At 39.9% G+C, this 22,051-nt stretch overlaps 1 protein-coding gene across 1 annotated transcript; it reads left to right on the top strand.

Annotated features, from left to right (window-relative positions):
• The first annotated feature begins 1,703 nt into the window (after positions 1–1,703).
• On the top strand, positions 1,704–20,782 carry LOC121454608 (membrane-spanning 4-domains subfamily A member 4A-like). Its single transcript, XM_041662022.1, has 7 exons — positions 1,704–1,861; positions 7,337–7,499; positions 12,907–13,035; positions 14,844–14,900; positions 16,243–16,401; positions 18,565–18,666; positions 20,456–20,782. The coding sequence occupies exons 2-7, from the start codon at positions 7,353–7,355 to the stop codon at positions 20,516–20,518; spliced, it is 657 nt and encodes a 218-aa protein (XP_041517956.1). The 5' UTR covers positions 1,704–1,861; positions 7,337–7,352; the 3' UTR covers positions 20,519–20,782.
• Positions 20,783–22,051: the final 1,269 nt, after the last annotated feature.

The following is a 22,051-nucleotide window of genomic DNA, read 5'->3' as shown; positions in this document are numbered from 1 at the left end:
TCTAGTACTAAATAGAGTTTTACATGTCACTAAGCCCAAGGTCCAGGACCCACAGGACTCTGAGAATACCTGCTTTGTATTCTACCCCTGCTGTGACTGCATCTGGGTTGGGTTAGATTCATCCCTTAGAGAGGCCATTACAACTTATTCTCACCAGTGTGGAGAAAATGAGAATAGAATATCCGTCCAACCACTGCTCCTAAGGAAACCTTTGTCCCCCTGCCCCAAACCTAACCAGTAACTTCTAGAGCCTTAACTATGGAGGTATCCTCAGCCATGGATGACATTCATCACAACTGAAGAAGCCACACCGAGCTTGCTCTCCAGCTCCAGTAGCCCTGGAACCAGAGAATTGCCACATTCTCTCCAGTCCATCTGTTGGTGAGAGTTTTGCTCAGTTAAAGTTTGAAAGAATGGCTACTGAATCAGTACACAAGATTTCCCTCCATCCCCAACTCTCTTACATCTGGTTATCACACCCAACACCTTCTGGATGTTGTTGCCTCTGGAAAGACTCCTCCGTATTTCCAAGGCTGGCGTCCTATGAGGACTCTGTTCTACATTACCTTGTGGAGACCTGATAAGCCAGGATTTTAACAAGCTTTTCTGTGTGTTGATTTGTCTGAATTTTCTGGTAGCTAATAAACTCCCCAGCGGCAAAGTTTATTTATATCCTTCTACGCCATCTTATCCATGGCACATTGCTAACACATGGAAAATGGTCTTTAAGAAATTTTTGAATGAGTGAATATTGGCAACCTCTTTCCTCTCCTTTCTGCTGTGATTTGGATGCATCTGCCTTTCAAAGGGTTCATGAGCTGAAACTGTGATCTTCAGTGGTGAAGTGTGGAGGGAGTGGAAGTTTTATGAGGTGTGGCCCAGAGGTGAGTCAACAGATCATTATCTTTTTGGGTGATTGTCACCTCTGAGCCACTTTTCCACCATTTAACCCCATCTTTCTTGTTGTGTTGTACCCAGAGAGCCCTAACTAAAACCAGCAAGTGCCAAGCCTATGCTTCTGAGACTCCAAAACTATGAGAGAAGGAAATGCATCTGTTATATAAACACCAAATATTTTGTTGCAGTCATGGAAAACAGACTAATACTTCTTACATTAAGTCGAGGATTATTTTGTCAGTGGGCAGTCCTAGGTTCTGGAGGATGACAAGATCATGTAGTAAATTATTGCAACTGAATTTGTCATAAATGTTTCTTTGGCTTAGAAAAGGGGTTATTTACTTAATAATTGCAAAGTGTTATTTATTTCTTCGCAACCAACATATTGCCACTTGACGGACATTTATAGTGAGTCCCAAACAGTGGAATTTCATTAAAAAAAAATCCCCCATGAAAAGTATGCTTAGATAGCTTTCTAGGAAAAGAAAATGACATGAAAATATGTGACACTGTCATAAACAGGCATTTGGTAGTTTTTGCTATTTTGAGAGAGGCTCTCTTTGTGAGGCTCAGGCTGGCTACAAGTCACAGTCCTTCAGGCTCAGACTCCTGTGTAACAGGCATACACCACCAGCCTTGTCTGAAATGGGTGACAACTGTTTAGGACATACACTGCTGTGCTGTCGTTTCCATCCGAAAGATTGTGACAGACACTTTTTTTCAGGGTATTTCAAAAAAACAGCACGCACATATCAAGGAAGCAGAGCCAATGGATACTTCTGCTAATAAAAGGGGAACTAGTTGAATTTTTTAGAGATCCTCCTCAGAAACCTTTAGGATTTAGAAAAAGGACTGAACTTATGGCACATGGGTTGTGGGCAAGTCATCACATCTGAACCCGAGGCACGAGCCTAGAGACTGCTCTTCGTCTGACACACAGCAGACTTTCCAGCTGAGGAGAAAGGTGAGTGCACACTTGCCTTCCACAGCCTTTTGTGAGGGTGGTTTTCCATTTCATGTTCTAGGACACTTAGGAGTAGAATAAGGAAACAAACAAACCAAAAAGAGGTCCTGTTCTATGGCAGAAGCCGCTGTTCTGGATGAAAAGAGGAAAGAATGCACTTTGACATGTACTTTGGGAGCAATCTGTGCTGCAATGCTGGGGGGGGGGGCAAGAAAAAAAATAAAGGCCTACTAAAAGCCAAGAGTGGGTTCTGTATGAGATTTTAGCTGCTTTTGTTCTTAAAAATAGAAAGCAGTTCCTTTGCCTCTGACCACTTCATGCATTCTGAATGTCCCTTCTTCTACCATGTTTGTTCTTTTCTCATATGAGTTATTTTTGCAGTTCATCAGTTAAGAAACTGCCTGCCACATGCAGAATGTGGTGGGGATGGTGTAGGAGAAAGTCGAGACCCAAGTCGAACATTCTTAGCCCAGTCTTGAGATAGACTGTGGCCTGATGCACGTCCCCACTAATCTTTGGCACAATTCATGCACGGGGCACTCATGGCCATAAACTTAAGCTTCCCATAGGAAATCTAGAACTGGAAGAGGCCTTGAGGATCGAGCATGTGGTTATTGGTGAAGGGTCAGAGGAAACTGAATGAAACTTTTTCTCAGATGAGATGGAGCACACCCAGAAGGAGATAATGACTAGAAACTTCCATGAGCTTGAACTACATCCCACACTTACTGAATCTTAGTCCAGGACTGTCCCAGCCCCGGTCACCTTCCCACATTACCACCACTGTCTTGTACAAAGAACCATCTAGGTTCAGACATCCTGTTGAATCTCCACGCTATTGTATAATTTTGTCCTAGGAGAGGTTGGCCCTTTAGACCACATTCTTCACGATTCCTTCTAGATCATTCTGACTGATGAGAGAGATGTTCATTTAAAAGTGAGGAAGCATGACTAGTTTTGGTTCTTATCCACAAGGAGTTTGGTGTTATTAGGACTGGGGCTGCCTGTATTTCTTCATCTCTGTACCATGGATAAAAAAATAAAGACACTATATTTACCAAAAATCTCATAAATGTCATAGATAATGTAAAACATTGGCATATCTCTCCCTAGCCTGGAGAACTACCCTTAAGTCCACGTAATATTCTTTTGTTTTATATGAAAGTTGGAGCACTGAGCTCTAGGTCATAAACACACATTTTTTTGTCTTTGAGAAATGTATTTATCTTGTGTCAAAAGTATATTTTTGTGGTATGAATGTAGGGACCAGCGGCATGAATTTACTTAGACAGCTAACATCAGCCTCAAATATCCAGAACATGGCCCGTTTTACCAGAGAATTATGGAAACACGATAGGGGGGACTGTTGATACAGAGTCTGTCCTGGAGAAGCTTCCAGTCTAACTAGAAAGGAAGCCAAAAACTCAGAAGACTCCCCAGGGCTGTTTGGCCCTGTTGCCATGCCTCAGTGCATTGTCAGACACTTGAAAAGGTCAGGGCTTGGAAGATCAGTTGTTAGAGCAAGAAACAAAGACTGATTTTTGGCAGCTCAAGGAAGATGATCACTGTTATCAACCAGGCCATCTTCTTATGGCTCGCTCACACAGACTTACATAGGGGATCTGTTTAGATATATAATATATGCGGGTGACTCTGGAGTGCTCTGCTTTGCTGATACACTGCAGCTCTTGCCTGAAGTTGTCCGACGTGCTGGGCTTTGGAAATGTAAAGAAAATATACTGAAGGTTAAGCGTCTATGGTCGTGTCATTTTAGGTTTCCCAAATAACTAATCTTATAATGAATTATTAGGGTTAAAAAAATCTCTCATCAGAAACTGGAAAGGTAGTAAAAGGCAGCATTTCCCCAAAATCCGGGGAAGCAAAGAATTGGCAATATTCACCCGAGAGCAGCTGTTAGCTCCTTAGAGAACACCAGAAAGAGGTGTCAACTGCTGCAAAGATCGTAGGAGACTAGTACTGCGCTGCTCAATGGCTTGGCTTCAAATACAGTGATTTCCAAAAGCAACCTGAAGCAAATGGGCACTACAGTATTTATTTAGTGTGTGTGGACATGTGTGTGCATGCACGTGTGTATGATTGATGATGTGTATGCAGGTGAATGTGTGTATGCATAAATATGGAAGTCAGCAATCAACCTTGGGCATCATTTCTCTGGTATGTATAATTGTTTTCTTGATACAGGGTTTTGTTCTGGTCTGGAACTTGCCAATTAAAGTAGGTCAGCAAGCCCCATGATCCGCCTGTCTCTGCCTTCCCAGCACAGAGATTACAAACCCATGTCACATGGCTTTTTAACTTTTGAGTGTGGGTGCTGGGGATCAAGTGAAGGTTCTCCTGCTTGCCAGGCAAGCATGTTATGGACGGAGCTCTCTCCCTAGACCTGCTTAGGCTTTACTGGTTACAGTTGGATAGAATCTTCATTTTTTATAACCTCCGAACATATGTCTGGAAAAATAAGCACAAAAATAATTACCAAAAACAAATAAACCAAAGTACACATTAAATTGGGCTGAAAAGAAATATCTGTTGCTTCCACAGCACCTTTGTCTTCTGTTGTTTATGAAGAAAGTCACACGGAGTTTTCAAACACGTCCATGCTCTTGTTGTCTGAGTAACTCATGTGTGGCGGGGCATTGTCCCTAAAGGAAAGCAGGGCACACGTGATACTATCAGTGCATAAGAAGAAATGAGAAGGGACGTTTGTTGTGGTAGAGCAGAAAGGGGATGTGGGAGAAAAATACTGCAAGGTGGCTGACTGTGCAGGCATAAAATTGTTGATGTAGGAAAACTGAAATATATCCAGTATATTTGAGCCTCCAAAAATCAAAAAGGGAAAAAGTAAAAATAATGTTAGAAATACAGATTGGGGTTAAAATGTGGCACACACCTTTAATCCCATCACTTGGGAGGCAGAGGCAGACAAATCTCTGAGGTTGAGGCCAGCCTGGTCTACAGAGTGAGTTCTAGGGAACCAAAGCTGCTACACAGAGAAACTCTATCTTGAAAAAGAAAAAAAAAGCAAGGGGGATAAAATATGAGTTTCTCTTTATAAGAAATTAAATTAAAATTTTGTATTTTAGAATGACCAATGTGGTTATTAAGTGGGGTAAGATTAAATTTACAAGGATCAAATTGACTCAAAGGAATGCTTAGAAGTTATCATATAGGACGACAAATTTCTCTGCTAAAGTAGAAGAAATGTAGATTTGGGAACAATGATTTATTGAACATAAAAAAATCAGTTTTCTAACATGATTAACTGAGTTAATTGCTGGGCATTCCATGAAGGAAGGACATGTATATAGATTGCCACAGCACTTTTAGGGTTTTTGATATCTCTGTCTCTTGTTACTTTATTTTTGGGGACACTGCAAATACAGTGGTTTCCAAAATCAACATGAAGCAAGTGAAACCAGCAGATTTATTCAAAGTGTGAGTACGCAAATTGTGTGCATGTGCACGAATGATTGCATGCATATGAGTGAAGTTGTCTGAGTTTTATTAGGATTTAAATTAATGCCACAGAAGTTAAATTTTCACAAGCAAAAAACCCCCAATGCTGTATGTTAGATTTTAGACTATTCTAACTTTTACAAATTTAGACTTTGTGTTCTGCTCAGGGGATGATAAAGTTTATAGATAGGCTGAAATATCCCTATTCAATAATATATAATAAGACACCACTTCACAACCCCACAGTTCCAACAGCCTCCACCAGATACACAGACACAAATGTAAGGATGTTAGAGAAACTGAGAATCAAGAAAATATGAGTCCACCAAGAGCATACATTTATTCTTCAATAACAGATTCTACAGGACTAGAAATACATGAATTGCTTAACAATGAATTCATACCATGTTGAGGTTCACCAATCAGCCCCACATTGGGCGTCACTTTGTTATGGTCCAGGGCCAGCCCAGACCTAAATTATTTATGAAACCAGAGGGCAGGTGTGGGAATAAAGACACAACTCACATGACTTTATCAAGAGGGAGTTTTCAGGGATCCTTCATGAAATCCTGAAAATTCCTCACGTTTATTCTCCACACAGCTTTTATACCAAAACATAAGCTGAAAGAGAAATTCATTAGCATTCTGTTTCCTAGGTAGTGGGGAGAATGGCTGTGGTCACGTCCACACCTTTCTATGTCCATTTTGTCACATCTTCTTATCTATCTTCTTGCTCTGTACACATGCTCTGTCATGTAGACTGAATCAATGCCTCTTTCCCAGGTGACCTCCCAAATTACAAAGAAACAGAACAACACTAGCATATCCTGACTCTTTGTTTTGGATGGCATCAGTTTGTTTGTAAAGGCTAGTTGACCATCTTCTGTGTGACATGTGAAAATTGTGGCTTGAAATTCTGGTCACCATACAATGTAGAAATATGGGCCTATATTATATAGCCCTACAATACCATATTATCCCAATGAATTCAGTAAAATACAAAAGAGCACAGTTGTACAATTCAATGCAACAAGGAAATTCATGACAAGAAAAAAATATTTGACAAAGATTCATATCACAAAAAACAAAGTTTGAATACTTCAATAAATAGAATTAAGATACAATAGTTTCAACAGCAGACTACATCGAGAAGAAATTTTAAAAAAAATCTGAGAACATAAAAAGTGATTCTTTTGAAATTTTCTATAGCAGAAAAAAAAAGTAAGAAAGGAATTTGAAAAGTGTGAAAAGACCCTAAGATGCTGGTAGGATGTCAATAACAAATAAATTTTCTTATTATAAAACTAGAAGGAGAAATGATTTTAAAAAGTAAGAATGAAAGGTTTATTTAGTAAAACAGTTGGTGAGAACCAGGAGGGAAGATGTGAAAATCTAGGTCCTATAAGCGCAAGCGTTCCAAATGTAATTTCTCCTACTATAATGAAATTGTAGACAAAATCAGAGACAAGAGAACTCTCAAACCATCAAGAGAAAAACATCTCACATACAAGGAAATCATGATCAGTCACAATCAGTTTTGCAGTGGATTTTTGTTTTCCAGCAAATTATGCTGTGGTCCAGGAGACACTAAGTTGATATACTCAAAGTGCTGAAAGAAAGAGCACCTGACCATGTATCTTTCAGAATATAGGAAAAGCAAAATGATTTCGCCAGACAAACACAACCTAAAAAAGGAAAAGGCCTATGACTATGGACTAACTTTACTGAAAATACTAGATGGAGATATCCTGTCATAAACTAAGTAATAATAATTATGAGGAATATAAATGCAAGAATTCACAAGTAGATGTAAGTATTCATAACCAATATAGAAAACGGAGTATGCATTAATATGACATTAACTAGAATGGTAGCATGGAATTTTCTTAATTTTTATGCCCTGGCATATTTGACCCATTTGGTATATATGTGTCATATTGTATTTAGACTCGATGTTCGTGGTTTCCAGGAAGTCACCGTAAGTTACATTTCTTCTTCTAGTACTGTTTCTGCCGCCATGATAACCATACAAGGAATAGGACAGACTGCATCGGGAGCTGCCTATGATGCTCAGCAGCTGGGACAACAGTCTTTACATATGAATTCCCACGCGTGGAAAAGGATGACAGAGAAGTTCTTAAAGGGAGAACCCAAAATCCTTGGGGTATGTGATTTTGAGGGAACAGCTGTGCTGTAAATCCTCAGATGATCAATGTGATACCAACCACCATGTCCTGCTAGCCTTTTAATGCATCAAATGGAGTTATTGGTGTTTAATTTGTAGAACTTACCTTCTCAAAAAATAGCATTATATTTCGTTAACTTATATTCTCATTGTAAATCTGTCCAAAAGTCAGCAAGCAGTATCCATGTCATATTCTGAATGTATGTTGTCTTTTCTATGCCAAGTTAATTACCCTATTGCTTTTGTATCTAGCCTCATTCAAAATCTTAGAACATGGAGAAATTGTAGATACATTTTCCCCCCAACATATAGCACACGTGGCTTCTACGTTCCTGTCAGAACCATCAGTTAAGCTTGCTGTACATAGTGATTTAGGCTTTCAAAACTTTTCCAAATTTCTCCTATAAGCCAGTTCCAAAGGGAAAGTACTACCATGGCCAGGTTTAATCACTTCTCTGGTATCAATTTTGTTCATAATTTTTGCATCACGATGGCATGTGTCACTAGAAAAAGCAACGTCAAGGGTAAAAGATTTGCTTTGATCATGGTTCCTGAGCCTCAGTCCATGGTTGTGACACTCCACCTGCTTGACTCAAACATCATGGCAGCAGGAGCATATGACAGAAGAGCTTGTTTGCCTAATGGTGTACAAGAATATTACAGAGACACAGGTAAGTGCAAAGGAGGATTTCTACCCTCAATCAATTAGACCACCCATCAGTGAGTGAGCCACTTTTCCAAGTAAACCTCCCCTATAAAAATTCCAGAACGTCCCACAACAGTAAGCTCCCAATCTGGGGAATTCAACACACAAGCTTGTGGAAAACATTTCATATTCAATCCATAGTTCCAGCACTAATATCCTCGTTGCTGTCCTAGCCAGGGTTTCTAATGCTGCGGCAAAGCACCATGACCAAAAAGCAAGTTGGAGAGGTTTATTTGGCTTTACACTTCCACAATGTAGTCTATCACTAAAGGAAGCCAAGACAGGAACACAAACAGGGCAGGAACCCAAAGGTAGGAGCTGATGCAGAGGCCATGGAGGAATGTTACTTACTGGCTTGTTCCCCATAGCTTGCTTAGCCTGCTTTCTTATAGAACCCAGCATATTTATCCCAGGGATGATACCACCACAATGATCTGGGACCTCCCCCATCAATCACTAATTAAGAAAATGCTCTGCAGGTTGCCTACAATCCAATTTTATGGAGGCATTTCCTCAGTTAAGGCATCTTCCTTCCTTCCTTCCTTCCTTCCTTCCTTCCGTCCGTCCGTCCGTCCGTCCATCCTTCCTTCCGTCCTTCCTTCCTTCGTTTTGTTTTTTTGAGACAGAGTTTCTCTGTCGCTTTGGAGCTTGTCCTGGAACTAGCTCTTATAGACCAGATTGGCCTTGAACTCACAGAGATCCACTTGCCTCTGCCTCCCTCCCGAGTGCTGGGATCAAAGGCATGTGCCCTCAATTGAGGTTTTCTTCTCTCTGATATCTATAGTTTGTGTCAAGATGACGTAAATCTAGCCACCACACTTGCCTTTAAACTTTCCACTTCCTCTCATTGCCATGCGGGGGTGGGGGGGATAAGCTTCCTGTGGCTGAACCTCTGTGTTACTAACTTAATCTGAACCCTGGCATTTTGCAAAACTTGGTTTCCAAAGGAGATGCCTGATTGCTCACCCTGCATGTGATTGTGCCATCTTGAGTATTTCAAACAGAAGTGCTGAGAGTTACTGTGGCCCCATGCTGACCTGGAACTCACTATGTAGTAGCCCATGCTGAGTACCGGTTTTAAAGACCTATAACACAAATTACTGGAGTTTTGAGTTTCATTAAATTTCTATGTGAAGATGAGGAGAATTGTTATTGCTTTTTTATGATATTGTCTTATTAGCCATTAACATTCTCACTGTTTGGTAACTTAGGTCATCAGAGATTTACAATTTTCTGTATAGATTTGTCTATATACTTTGTCAAATTTACACTTAACAAATACCAAATAATAATACTTAAGTTTATGAGTCTATATTTTTTGTCATTTGACATCTTTATACATTTATATGCTAAATTTTAGCCATTTTCATGTTTCCTTTATTTTTTAAGATTATAATTACATCATTCTCCTTCCCTTTTCCCCTCCAAACCCTCCCATATACTCCTCCTTGCACTTTTCCAAATTCATGACCTCTTTTTCATTGATTGTTGTTACATATATGTATGTATATAAGTGTATGTTCCTTATATATAAGCTGCTCAATCTGAATGCTTACATGTATCTTCTCAGGGTTGACCATTTGGTATTAGATAACCAATTAGTGTATTCCTCCCTGGGGAAGACAATTTTTCTTTTCATATCAATTGATTCTGTAATAACAATCCTTCAACAATCCCACCCCCACATTTTTATTTTTTTATTTCAAACATTTTATTTTATTTTTTGCTTTATAAATAATACCATTCAGAATTTCCACTTCCCTCCTCCCATTGCCCTCCCACTTCCCTACTCACCCTCCCCCTCCCCCTCCAGTCCTAAGAGCAGTCAGGGTTCCCTGCCCTGTGGAAAGTCCAAGGCCCTCCCCCCTCCATCCAGGCCTAGGAAGGTGAGCATCCAAACAAACTAGGATCCCACAAAGCCAGTACATGCAGTAGAATCAAATCCCAGTGCCATTATTGTTGCCTTCTCAGTCAGCCTCTATTGTCAGCCACATTCAGAGAGTCCGGTTTGATCACAGGCTCGTTCAGTCCCAGTCCAGCTGGCCTTGGTGAGCTCCCATTAGATCAGTCACACCATCTCAGTGGGTGGACGAACCCCTTGCCATCCTGACTTCCTTGCTCATCTTCTCCCTCTTTCTGCTCTTTCACTGGACCTTGGGAGCTCAGTCTAGTGCTCTGATGTGGGTCTCTGTCTCTATCTCCATCCATTGTCAGACAGAGGTTCTATGGTGATATTCAAGATATTCATCAGTGTGGCTATGGGACAAGGTCAGTTCAGGCACCCTCTCCTCTACTGCCCAAGGACCTAGCTGGAGACATCCCCTTGGACACCTGGGAACCCCACTAGAGCCAAGTCTCTTGCCAACCCTAAAATGGCTCCCTTAATTAAGATATCTTCTTCCCTGCTCCCATATCCACCCTTCCTCCATCTCAACAATCCCACTCCCCCAAGATCTCTCCAATACGCCCCTTCTCCCTTTTCTTCCCCCCTCCCCTTCCCCCACCCCTCCCCACCCCCATGATCCCAACTTTTGCCCAGCGATTTTGTCTGCTTCCAATTTCCAGGAGGATCTATATCTGTTTTCCTTTGGGTTCACCTTATTATATAGCTTCTCTAGGATCACAAACTATAGGCTCAATGTCCTTTGTTTATGGCTAGAATCCACTAATGAGTGAGTACATACCATATTTATCTTGTTGGGTCTAAGCTATTTCACACAGGATAGTGTTTTCTATTTCCATCCATTTGCATGCAAAATTCAAGATGTCATTGTTTTTTTACTGCTGAGTAGTACTCTAATGTGTATATGTGCCACACTTTCTTTATCCATTCTTCCATTGAGGGGCACCTAGGTTGTTTCCAGGTTCTGGCTATTGCAAATAATGCTGCTATGAACATAGTTGAACAAATGCTTTTGCAGTATGATTGGGCATCTCTTGATTATTTTGTTATTTAACAGGTTTCTACAAATCTCTTTCCCACTATTTTCCCTTCCCCTTTTCCTTTCAACTCCATCTCTCATCTTACCAATCCAATCCGCTTCTCAGGGTTGTGTCTTCTGGTACCCATTCTGTTTAAACAGGGTCATCTGACTTACACATATGGCCTGATATTACTAATGGGTGATCTCAGTCTTTTTTTTCTTACCTAGTCTGGTTAACAGATAACAGATTTATTGTATCTCTTCAGTGAAAAACATAACTATAGATTTTGTCTTAGTTAATTGGTCTTTTATCATTACTTCCCAAGTCTGTAAAGTGGGTAATACAGATGAAGTAAAAGCTCTTTGAAAACACTATTTGCCAAAACTCAAAACCAAACAAAACAAAAATCCTAGAAAATATAAAGGAGCTGATGTCATCAGATAAAATAAATTAAAAATTGGTAATATTCTATGTTGTAATAGGCCGCTTATTGGTTCCCCGCTGCTGTGCTCTGAAATAATCACCCAAAAATTGTATTAATTAAATCATTCCTTGGCCCATTAGCTCTAGCTTCTTATTGGCTAACTCTTATGTCTAAATTTAACCCATTTCTAGTAATTTGTGTATCATCACATGGCTGTGGCTTACTGGGTAAAGTTCCATCCAGCTCTGGGGGGCGGGAGGCTCCATGGCTTCTCTCTGACACTACCTTCTTCCTCCCAGCATTCAGTTTACTTTCCCCTGCCTACCTCTATTCCCTGTGCAAGCCCAAGACAGTCTTTTATTAACCAATGGTATTCACAGCATTCCCACATTAATTCTAAACTAGAAAACGGTGAATGCAGAAATATCTGAAGTGAATTCTATCAAATTCCTGATTTCCATTCTAAAATTCATTTTTCCTTTTTGATTCATTTTTGTTTCTTGAGTTTGCAAATATGAACACTTAGGTAGTTAATGTTAGATCTGTCATCTTATAAAAGCACATGTATTATGGAAATATTTTCTTTCTTGAATCTTTCAAGTTTTTATAATATTCCATTTCTTTTGTATCCTAGTATATTTGTAATATAATACCCATACTTTTAAAATGGATTTATTTGTTTTGTATGTGTGTGTGTGTTGCTTATGGAATTCAGAAGAGAACATTATGTTCCCATGAACTAGAGTTACTGAAAGTTACAAACCTTCAGATATAGGTGCTGGGAACAGAACTCTGCTTCTCTGCAAGAGCAGTGTGTACACTTACCTGCTGAGCCAACTCTCCAGGCCTGTATTCCTCCATTTTCAGGACTCTTTATTAATATTTTCCCCTGCGGTCCCAGATCTTAAGACAATGCTCTATTTACTCTTCTTTTTCTTCACACCATCACTAGCTGTGCTTCTTCAAGTTACATCTTCTTCTTAAAGTAATTATTTACTAATTCCTGGGTGACTCTTGTCTGAGCACATGACTAAGGAGAGCAGCTATGGAAGTGGCATCTTGAGTATTAGAAAATGCATCTTGGAAAAGGCTTTGGAATGTTCCTTGTAGCTTTAAAATCACTAGCATAGTGATGGACTTTCTCTGGGGCAATTTTGGTAAGTTATTATGTCCACAGCTCCATGGACAAAGTAAACCAAGAGATTATCTAGAACTTCATCTTAATGTATCAAAGATGAAGAGTGAGAGTAACTTAGTGATTGTATGAGTGGTGACATGGGCACTTATTTGTGGTAAGTGATTTATTCTTATTTCTTTACTGTCACATCTAGGTTGTGCAGATTGTGATTGCCCTCATGAACCTCACCATAGGAATTATGATGATAAGTGCCACTGTGACATCCAGTGAAATGCCCCCTGTTTCAGTGTACATAGGGTACCCAGTTTGGGGGTCTCTCATGGTAGGTTGGATATCTTATGTTATAAATGGGTCTAACATAAGACTGTTTTTAAGATTCTGGATTTATTTATTAATTTATTATTGGGCTCTTATTTCTTTTTATTTATTTCTTTTAATTATTTTTAAAAATAGTTGATAAAATATTTGTATGTTGTATATACTATACTTATATCTTCCCTCTGACTACCCTCTCTCCTTCCTCTCCCATCACTACCAACCACCATCCCCTAACTATTTTTCCTCGCACCTTATGTCCTCTGTCTCATTCTTCCTCCCTCCCTTTCTTCCTTCTTTCTAGGCCCTGTGTAGGATTTCACAGCTTCCATGTGTTCATGGTTGCAATGTCTACGCTCTATCCAGAAGACTATCCCCATCACATTCCTTCCCATCCATTAGCTCCTGCAGTCCTTCCATTCAGTCTTCTGTGGTGTTCACTGGGCTCTTGCTTGCTCCCTCCCTGTCTGTGTCTTTGACTCTTTCTCTGTCTCTATGTGTGTGTGCATGTGTGCATGTATGTGTCATATAGTTGTCCATTTTGGGAACCCAGCATTAAACAGTCACTTGTTCTCAGCATGTTGGTCAGTTCGAATACTTTCCTTGACTGTTCTGCACTGGGGAAAGAAGTTTCTATGATCAGGGATGACAACTTTAACAGATTGTTTACTCTGACATTGCATCTATAAGGTGTGGTGTCTTCGACAATAGACTCTTACTGTTTAATTCTGGTGGGTATCCAAAAGCAATGACTATAGCCTGCATTACTTTGGAAGCTTCTGTGGGCTCCTTGGCCAACAACACATGGAATCCTGTCCTATCTACTATTTCTGCAATTCTGAGAAAAAAAGTGAAACTAGGTGAGTCCAAATGTGTTGACAATGGCCATTTCAGGCAAACTGAAACACTTGCCAAGTTGAAAGAACCCAATGAGCCCAAAATAGGCTCGTCATCATCCCCAAAACAATTATTTTTTTCCTCTGCCACGTTTTTGTTTATAGTATTTAGTAACTATTCTGCATTATATTTTTAAAACTCAAGGACGATTTTAGCAGTTTAGAAGAATAACCCCAGGAAAGGCAAGCTGTAGATCCCAGAAGTTGCTGAGAGGAAAACAGAGGAGGCAATAACAACCCATGCCGCTCAAGTTAAGTTAACATGAGTGTCAGCCATGTAGTGCTGAGCAGCCACCTGGGGAGGGATGTTTTAGAGAAAAAGCAATGAAGCTCAATGTACCAAATTAAAAAAAAAGTAATGGTTAAGTCTTTTCTAAGTCAGGACACAGACAGATGGACAGACCTAGCTGAACTATATGTTGGTCCCTAGGAAGAGCACCTGAAGGGTCAGGATTCTGGGAAGGAAAAGCACAGTATGTCATTAAAGGGCTAGCTCTTTCTTCTCCCTCTTTAGCATGATTCAAGTTGAGTCTAGACTCCTGAGAGGTGTTCCTCTGGCTAGATGACAGACCAAGCCAACTGGATTAAAGTAGCTATTTAAAATGAGAATAACGTTTAGTTTCTTCCTTGATTTAATAAATCCCTAAATTTTGTCTCCATTGTAAACAATAATTCACTTTAGAAATTTATGTCCCAGAGCTCTAAAAGAGTCTTAATAGCAAGTTTGGGGTATGCGTGCGTGTGTGTGTGTGTTTATAGTTGAAAAGGCGGAAACTTCCTTAACTTTTGTGACTAACTTTTAAGGTAGTCAATCTGTTTCACATATATTATCAAATTTAGGAATAGGTGTCAATATGTTGTAATTTTCAATAATGTATAAAGTATTTTATTTAACCTGGATTTTATCTCTTATTTCTAGTTTATTATTTCAGGCTCATTCTCAATTGTAGCAGGAAGAAGAACTACAAAAGGCTTGGTGAGTTTTTTTTTTTTGTGTGTGTGTATGAGTGTGTTATTGGTGTCAAAAGAGGAAGGATATAATTCAAGTATCTGTTCTGCCAGGATGTAAAAAAAAAAAAGTAATCTTAACCTCTAAGAAACAAAGGAAGGGAGTTTGTATTTCATCTCAGTCCTGACACGAGGTTGAATATTGTGGCAGTGATTTTCAGAGAGAATCTTGGTGCAGATGTGGAGAATTCAGGAGAAGAAAAGTCAAGGATGATGAATCAAATCTACCTTGAACTTTGCTATCTACATTCATGACCAAAGCACTAAGCACTTGAGTGACATAGCATTTACTGACTGATTGAAATGTGTGTTTTAATTGTATCCAGAAAATATTTTGAGCAGTCAATAAAACAAATTCACAATGAGTTATTTCTCAGGAACAGACAAGTATAAAATGAAACATGCCAGGATATCTGTCACAAAGCTAAGAGAAAGGCCCCAAACCAAGATCTCAACAAACTTGACACTGTCTAGGACAATATTTACATTATCCTTACTCAAAAGAGACACATGTTTAGTACGACATTTCCAAATCTGTGCCCCAGCATGGCCCCTAGCTGTGACTGTTAGTGTTTACCGACCATGCTACCTCCTTACCAAATCATGCAGACTTTTCTGGCTTCTTATAAAAAGCTGATATACTTTTGATACTAGAAAAGAACTGCAGGAAGTAGAGAAGGAAATGTGCAAAGGGAGCGGGGTGATGAGAGGCCAGCAGCATTTATCCAAGCAGGAAAAGTCAGGGAATCTTGTAGCCGGTAATGGTAAGAGACCAGCACATAGAGAGCTCCTGCTTCTGCTGGAGTATAATGGAAAGTCAAGGGAGAAGACTCAGGAGGTGAAGATGTCAATCCCGACAACCTGAGTTTGAGCCTCAGGACACACAGGAGGCCAGCTGGGCTCTGCAGCTTCAGAAATAAGAAAAGACATCCTACCCCAACATGGAGGGAGGAGAGAGCTAGCTTCCAAAAGTTCTGTGAGCCCTACAGGCACACACATCAAGATAAATAAATAAACTTATTTTAAAAGTATAATAGTTTTGAAATTCCCAATAGGAGAAATTTGGAGTATGTGTCATGTATCTATAGAAATAATATGAAAGATTTAATTGTAGAAATGACAGTCACATTTTTTTTGAGAAGAGCTTTGAGTTGCAAACAATGGTAGAGACAAATTGGGATATTTCTGAGTTAGTCAAAACAAAGAGGATGAAATATATAAGGGGATAATTGAAGAGTTTGAGGTGATGGGTGGAGACAGACTTGAGGATATTGAAGAATATTGGATTAATCAAGTTTACTCCTTTCTAGGTTCGAAGTAGCCTAGGCTTGAACATCACCAGTTCTGTGTTTGCCTTCACGGGGATCATAATCCACTCACTGAGCCCAAGCATTTATTCTTACCATTTATATTACTGTATGTATGGAAACTATTCAGAAAGCTGTCACATGACCATATCCATTTTAATGGTGAGTGGTTTCTGTTTTCAAGGAATTATGGTTGGGGCAAGGCTGGGGCAAACTGACTCAACAAAACCAAAAGTAACACTCCTCAACTATAGACTTGCCTTGAGAGGTTAGAAGCCATGAAGAAATAGATCAAGCCTTTAGTTAGGAATGAGAGTTATATCTCACATTCCTGGATACAATGAGACCAAAAGAGAAGAAAATACAGGTAAATATAGGTAATCAAGATTCTCACACCTTATGCAGAATAAACTGCATTGTCTTTATTTCATTCTAAGTTAAAGCTCATGAATATTGGACCCTGTTTATTTATATCAAAACAATTGCATGAGGAGCATCGATAGCTAACTATCTCCTCTTGAATATTCTATAAGTCTTTATGGTGAGCAATTCAATTTCTAGACACACAACCAAAAATGAGATACAAATGTTTAGTGGATGAAATAGTTTTCCAAAGTCACTCAGAATTTGGCAAAGATAAGTTCTGGAATTTCATGCCTATAATTTACCTATTCTGTGTAGTTTTCCTCATTAAGAACCTTGCTTGGTATTTCTGAAGGCCTGTTACCTCGTAGCCATCCAGGGTGCAATGATAGGAGCACAGCTATAGAACTGAAAGCTGTGTCAGGCAGCTTTCTTGCCCATGGGGCCTGTGACCTCACACAATGCTTCAGGCTTAAAAGAGCTCTGTGTTTGCTGTGAGCTCTGCAGCTGCTCTCTTCACTGTATATGATGGAATCATTCATTCATCTCAATCAGTCCTCTCTCTGTTAAGTTCACAAAGTCTTCTGAATTGTGTGAGTCTTTTTTGTTATTCCTACTTCATCTTATGTCAGAGGACCTCTATTAGGAAGGGACCCATTCAGCTAGAAGTGTCCAGTATGTTCGTATCTGGGAACCAGTGACATTATTTCACAGACCTTGAAGCACACACATACTTCCCCCCCATGTTTGTGTTTTGTGTGCTGTGCTTAAAAATGATTGTGCATGTTCTCACGGGTGTCTCTGCATGCATCAGTGTGTGTGTGTGTGTGTGTGTGTGTGTGTGTGTGTGTGCATCTGTGTAGGCTAAAGGTCGTCCTTAGGTGTCTTTCTTGAGAGCTTTCCACTTTGAGGCAGGATCTCTCACTTTAGCCCACAGCTCTCAGATTCAACTCATCTAGCTATGCGTTTTGTTTCAAGGATCCCCTGAATGCATGTGTGGATTGAATGCAGGCCATCATGCCCAACCGGCATTGATGGGGTGCTCTGGATCTGGCCTCTGGTCATCATGTTTGCATAGAAAGTGTTTTAACAGCTAAGCCATCTCCCAAGTCTCTGGAGCACACAGTTTATGAAAGATCTCAGGATGAGTACTAGAACAGTTAAGAAATAGCTCTCTTAGTTCAAGAAGCTCTCATCTTCTTGGGGGGGGGGAATACATTATGACATATGGAATTATAAACCAGGAAGCCAGATAAAGCAAGTTCTTTGTAAAAGAACAGGTAGAGATCTACTGTGTGAAATAGCTGGATTGTACCACATCAAATTCACAAGAATCAGTTACATGTGTCCTTGAAAGGCCATAGTTTCATAGTGTTTAAACTAATATATGTGCTTCAAAAATGACAGAATATGCAACATTTAGAACTGGCTAAGGGTCAGGCTGTACCAGGAGCCATGTTCCTAACGTCTTGGCCAATGCCTCCACTCTTTCAGTGTAGTGGTGCGGGAGAATTGTCTGTATTCTGTCAATCATGTTTTAAATAAATGCTGACAGGAAGTAGACAGGAAGTATAGGCAGGAAAACCAGACAGGAAGTAGAAATGATGCAATGAGAACAGGAGAATTCTGGGAAGGAGGAAGTTGATTCCTCCCAGTCCTGCACAGACCACCAAGGAAGTAGGATGTGACCTGCTAGCTGAAAAAGGTACCAAGCCATATGGCAAAAATAGATCAGAATAATGGGTTAGTATAAGCTACAAGAGCTAATAAGTAGCCTGAGCTAATGGGCCAATCAGCTTTATAACTTATAGAGATCTCTGTGTGATTTTCTTTGGGGCTTGCCAGCTGTGGGGTACCAGGCGGGACAGAAACCCCAACTAGCAGGCCCTCTTGTGTTACATAGAAGTGTTTGGAATGTGTGACTCCCACTTCTCACATGTTTGTATTATGATTTGTTGACAGGGTCTGGATATTGTGTTAGTCATTCTAAGTGCACTGGAGTTCTGCATTGGTGTCTCTCTCTCTGCCTTTGGATGCAGAGTGATGTGTTGTAACCCTAGTGGGGTAAGTTTTGGTTTTCATTTGAGCATGTCTTTCCATCTTTTCTGTCACTCTGTAATAAGTCACACAAACCTGGAAACTGAACACAGTTCTCACTCATCACCTCTTAGCTCCCATGGGTGAAGTTTGAGTATAGCTTCTCATACTCTGTTCAATGATTCACAAGGTCATGTTTGTGCAGTTGGATCATCTGTGGAACCAGTAAAAGCTTCAATCTTATCTTACATAGTCATGTGGCACAATTCATATCATCTTTAGTACAGAAATTAGGGCACATCTTTGAAGATACCAGAAGAACTGATGTCTTGAGTTCTTTTGGTTTACCCAAGTTGAACAGATTCATCTAGAACATTGCCAATTGACTCAAAGTCAACTGACCTATGGCCTACTCACAGGAATGCTATGCTATTCTGTTCTTATGTCTCATCTACTCACAAGGAGAGGGTCACCGAGAGACATTCAGGATTTTTGTTTTTATTATGGTCAAAGTAATAAAGTCTTACCACTCTTTTTCTTGCAAGTGATACCCCCTTACAGTCCAGACCAGAGAACAGTTCACATCTTAGAAGTCCACAGAGGGCACCAGATTTACTCCACTCTCTTATCATAGCAGCCTTCCCTGGCTATAGAGAAACACTGAGGATAAGACCTCTCTGTCACTGTACCCACTTGGGCATTGTCTTACCCTAATACTTACAGCAGAGCCTTCTGGCTTCTGTTCAGAAAGATGATCTCACAGAGTGGGGAATGGGAATGGAGACAGAAGTAGGCAAGGACAAGAGTATGATCATTGTGTTCTTTAAGTATTGAGGGCTCTAGATTGGGCTAATAGCTAGTAAAATCCCACGACTGCTGTAGTTTCATTGCCTATGGGACCAGTGATGGACAGGCCTCACAGCCAATAATAAAATGATAATAAAATGATGAAATCACTAAGTGTTCATCTACATCCTTCTGTTGCTCTTTCTGGGAGCTCCCAGGAAACACCACATTAACACCACAGGCTCAACCTAAAGAAGAGCATTGGACTACTTCATAGCAAAGCTTATCATGGGTTTATAATTTTGTAATTAAAGGCTCTAGAATTGGAAGTTTATTGGGTATCACTGAAGTTTTTATGATTTCACCGAGTGATGAAACGTTTTGGGATAGGTGAATTCCTTCAAGCCTTTCAGATCTTAGTGCTTACTATATGGACATCAGTGTTTCTTGTGAACTCTAGAATACTAGTAAATCTGAGAAGTGTTGCCTCCAATGCTCTGAGTCCAGAGTTGCTATGGGACATGTCATACAATGCAAGGCTAATAATCTCCAGGATCTTCAGCTATTCCTGTCAAACTCTATGTCACATGACTTTTCAGAACAAGGATGAGAATGGTTCATGCTTTCAGGGTGCTTCCTGCCACTCTAGGCCAGTCCGGTTATCATAGTGTTTTACTTATGACAACTAAGTCATGATTTGTGTATCCTGCTGCCACCAGCCCTCGCAAATTAGTTTGGGAAAAGAGCTCTGTACTTTCTATGAAACATCACTCTAGGCAAACTCACACACACCTCATACTGTTCACCTCTAAGACTCAACAGCAGCCAGAAGCTTCTAAAGGGTAAAATTCTACAACTGAATGTGTGTTCTAGGTACAGCCTGATCTAAGGGACGTCCTAGATATAACCTGATCTAAGTGGCGCCTTAGAAGTCCATCAGATTGATGTGCTGGTGGCAATATGAGAGTAAAGAAAGGAATCCCTGAGGGTCTGTAAAAATATAACAACATTTATATGATTGACTTTACAGGTCATAATAATTATGCCGTCAAGTCCTCCCACAAAAGAAACAACATATCCTATATCACTTTAAGAAGATTTGGTACCACCAGTTCACCAAGAGAAAAATGTACCAGGAAATCTGCATTGATTTTTTACTCAAGAACCATACATGGGGAAGCTCAAGACTCCAGCTCTGATGTCGATGCCATACTTGTGCATGCATGCATGAGTGTGTGTGCATGCATGTTTGTGTATGTGTAAATTTCTAATGACATTCTCAGGTTTCCTCAGGAATTTGGCAAATCATTCCACTGACTCTTCATAAGATTATCAGAATGGAATAAATAAACCATCCATTTACTAGCTAAATATCATTTGAACATAGTTTGTTCATACTTTAGATAATCTAAAAGTGTTTTAAAGAAGCAAAGTAGGTTTAAAAGTCAACGGGTGAGAAGATTTTAATCACATGGTATTTTCAAAGTGACTACATAGTTCTACTACTTTGTCTAATGTTTTTCTTGACCATCTAACTTTGGTTTTTTTGTTTTTAAAGAAAGAAACAATATTGAGGGTGTATTATTTTTCCTTAAAGAAGTGCAAAAACATTTTTGCTTTTTCTTTTTGACCTACTTCTTTTGTAAGCCACTAAAAATGTTCCACAGAATAGCACAGTCAATGTATCTCATGTCCAAGTGAGTGTCTGTCCAGACATATGAAAAAGATTCAAATGATTTTTATCCCCCCTTCCTCCTCTTCCTGCTAAGCAGGACGATACCTAATGAAACTCCTATCTGGTGTTAGGTATGTCAGGATATGACTAGGTATATTTATTAGGTGTGCAGTAAACATGTTTTATTCTTGATTGCAGAACAAACTTAAGTTAGAAAGCTTTGCATCCACGTGCCACCTACTACATTCGCATGTGCTATTAAAGAAAACAATCTAATCTAAAAAGCTAGGAAATAGAGAAAAATGGCATACAATGGGGGATTTCTGGTACATCACACCAAGAATTTTCATCTTGAGAGCCCCCTCTTTCTCACTTCTACCCTGAAAACCCCATAAATACAGCAAAAATCTTCCTGTAGCTCACATTTCTTCAGGAGATAACTAAGAACCTAACCCACTCACCTGTAGTAATTATTTGGTAGAATGCAGGTAAAATAGCTCGTGCACTGGCTGCACATACTGTGACTCAAAGGTTTATTTTATGTATTTTAACAGTTAGCATACAAGGTAATAGGCTTTTTTGTGGCACTTTCGTACATACTTGGCTCCTATTCATCTTTCTCCCCACTCCCCTCCCTTTCCCTGATCCTCCCCTTCCCTCGTTTTCTCCCTCAGTAGCTCCTATTCTGCTTTCGTATCACATCTCTTCTATTACCCTCTCCCCATCTTTGTGCAGTGGATGGTGATTACTATGGAGACTCTCAACTGGTCAAAGTGCATAAAACAAATGTCTCAGTCATAAATAGAACATCTGTATCACACTCCTTTCCACCAAGGCTCAGGAAACACCGTGGAAGTAGGAGCAGGAGACTATGAGGGCCAGAAGTCTTGAAGGACTGAGGCAAAATAGAGTCTTCTAGACATGGCCAGGCTGTAGCACTCATGAGCTCAC

The sequence above is a fragment of the Microtus oregoni genome, unplaced genomic scaffold (genome assembly GCF_018167655.1).
Source record: "Microtus oregoni isolate MIOR12 unplaced genomic scaffold, Mior012 000012F_ref0000307, whole genome shotgun sequence".
Lineage (NCBI taxonomy): Eukaryota > Metazoa > Chordata > Mammalia > Rodentia > Cricetidae > Microtus > Microtus oregoni.
This window is presented reverse-complemented; position numbering and strand designations above follow the sequence as displayed.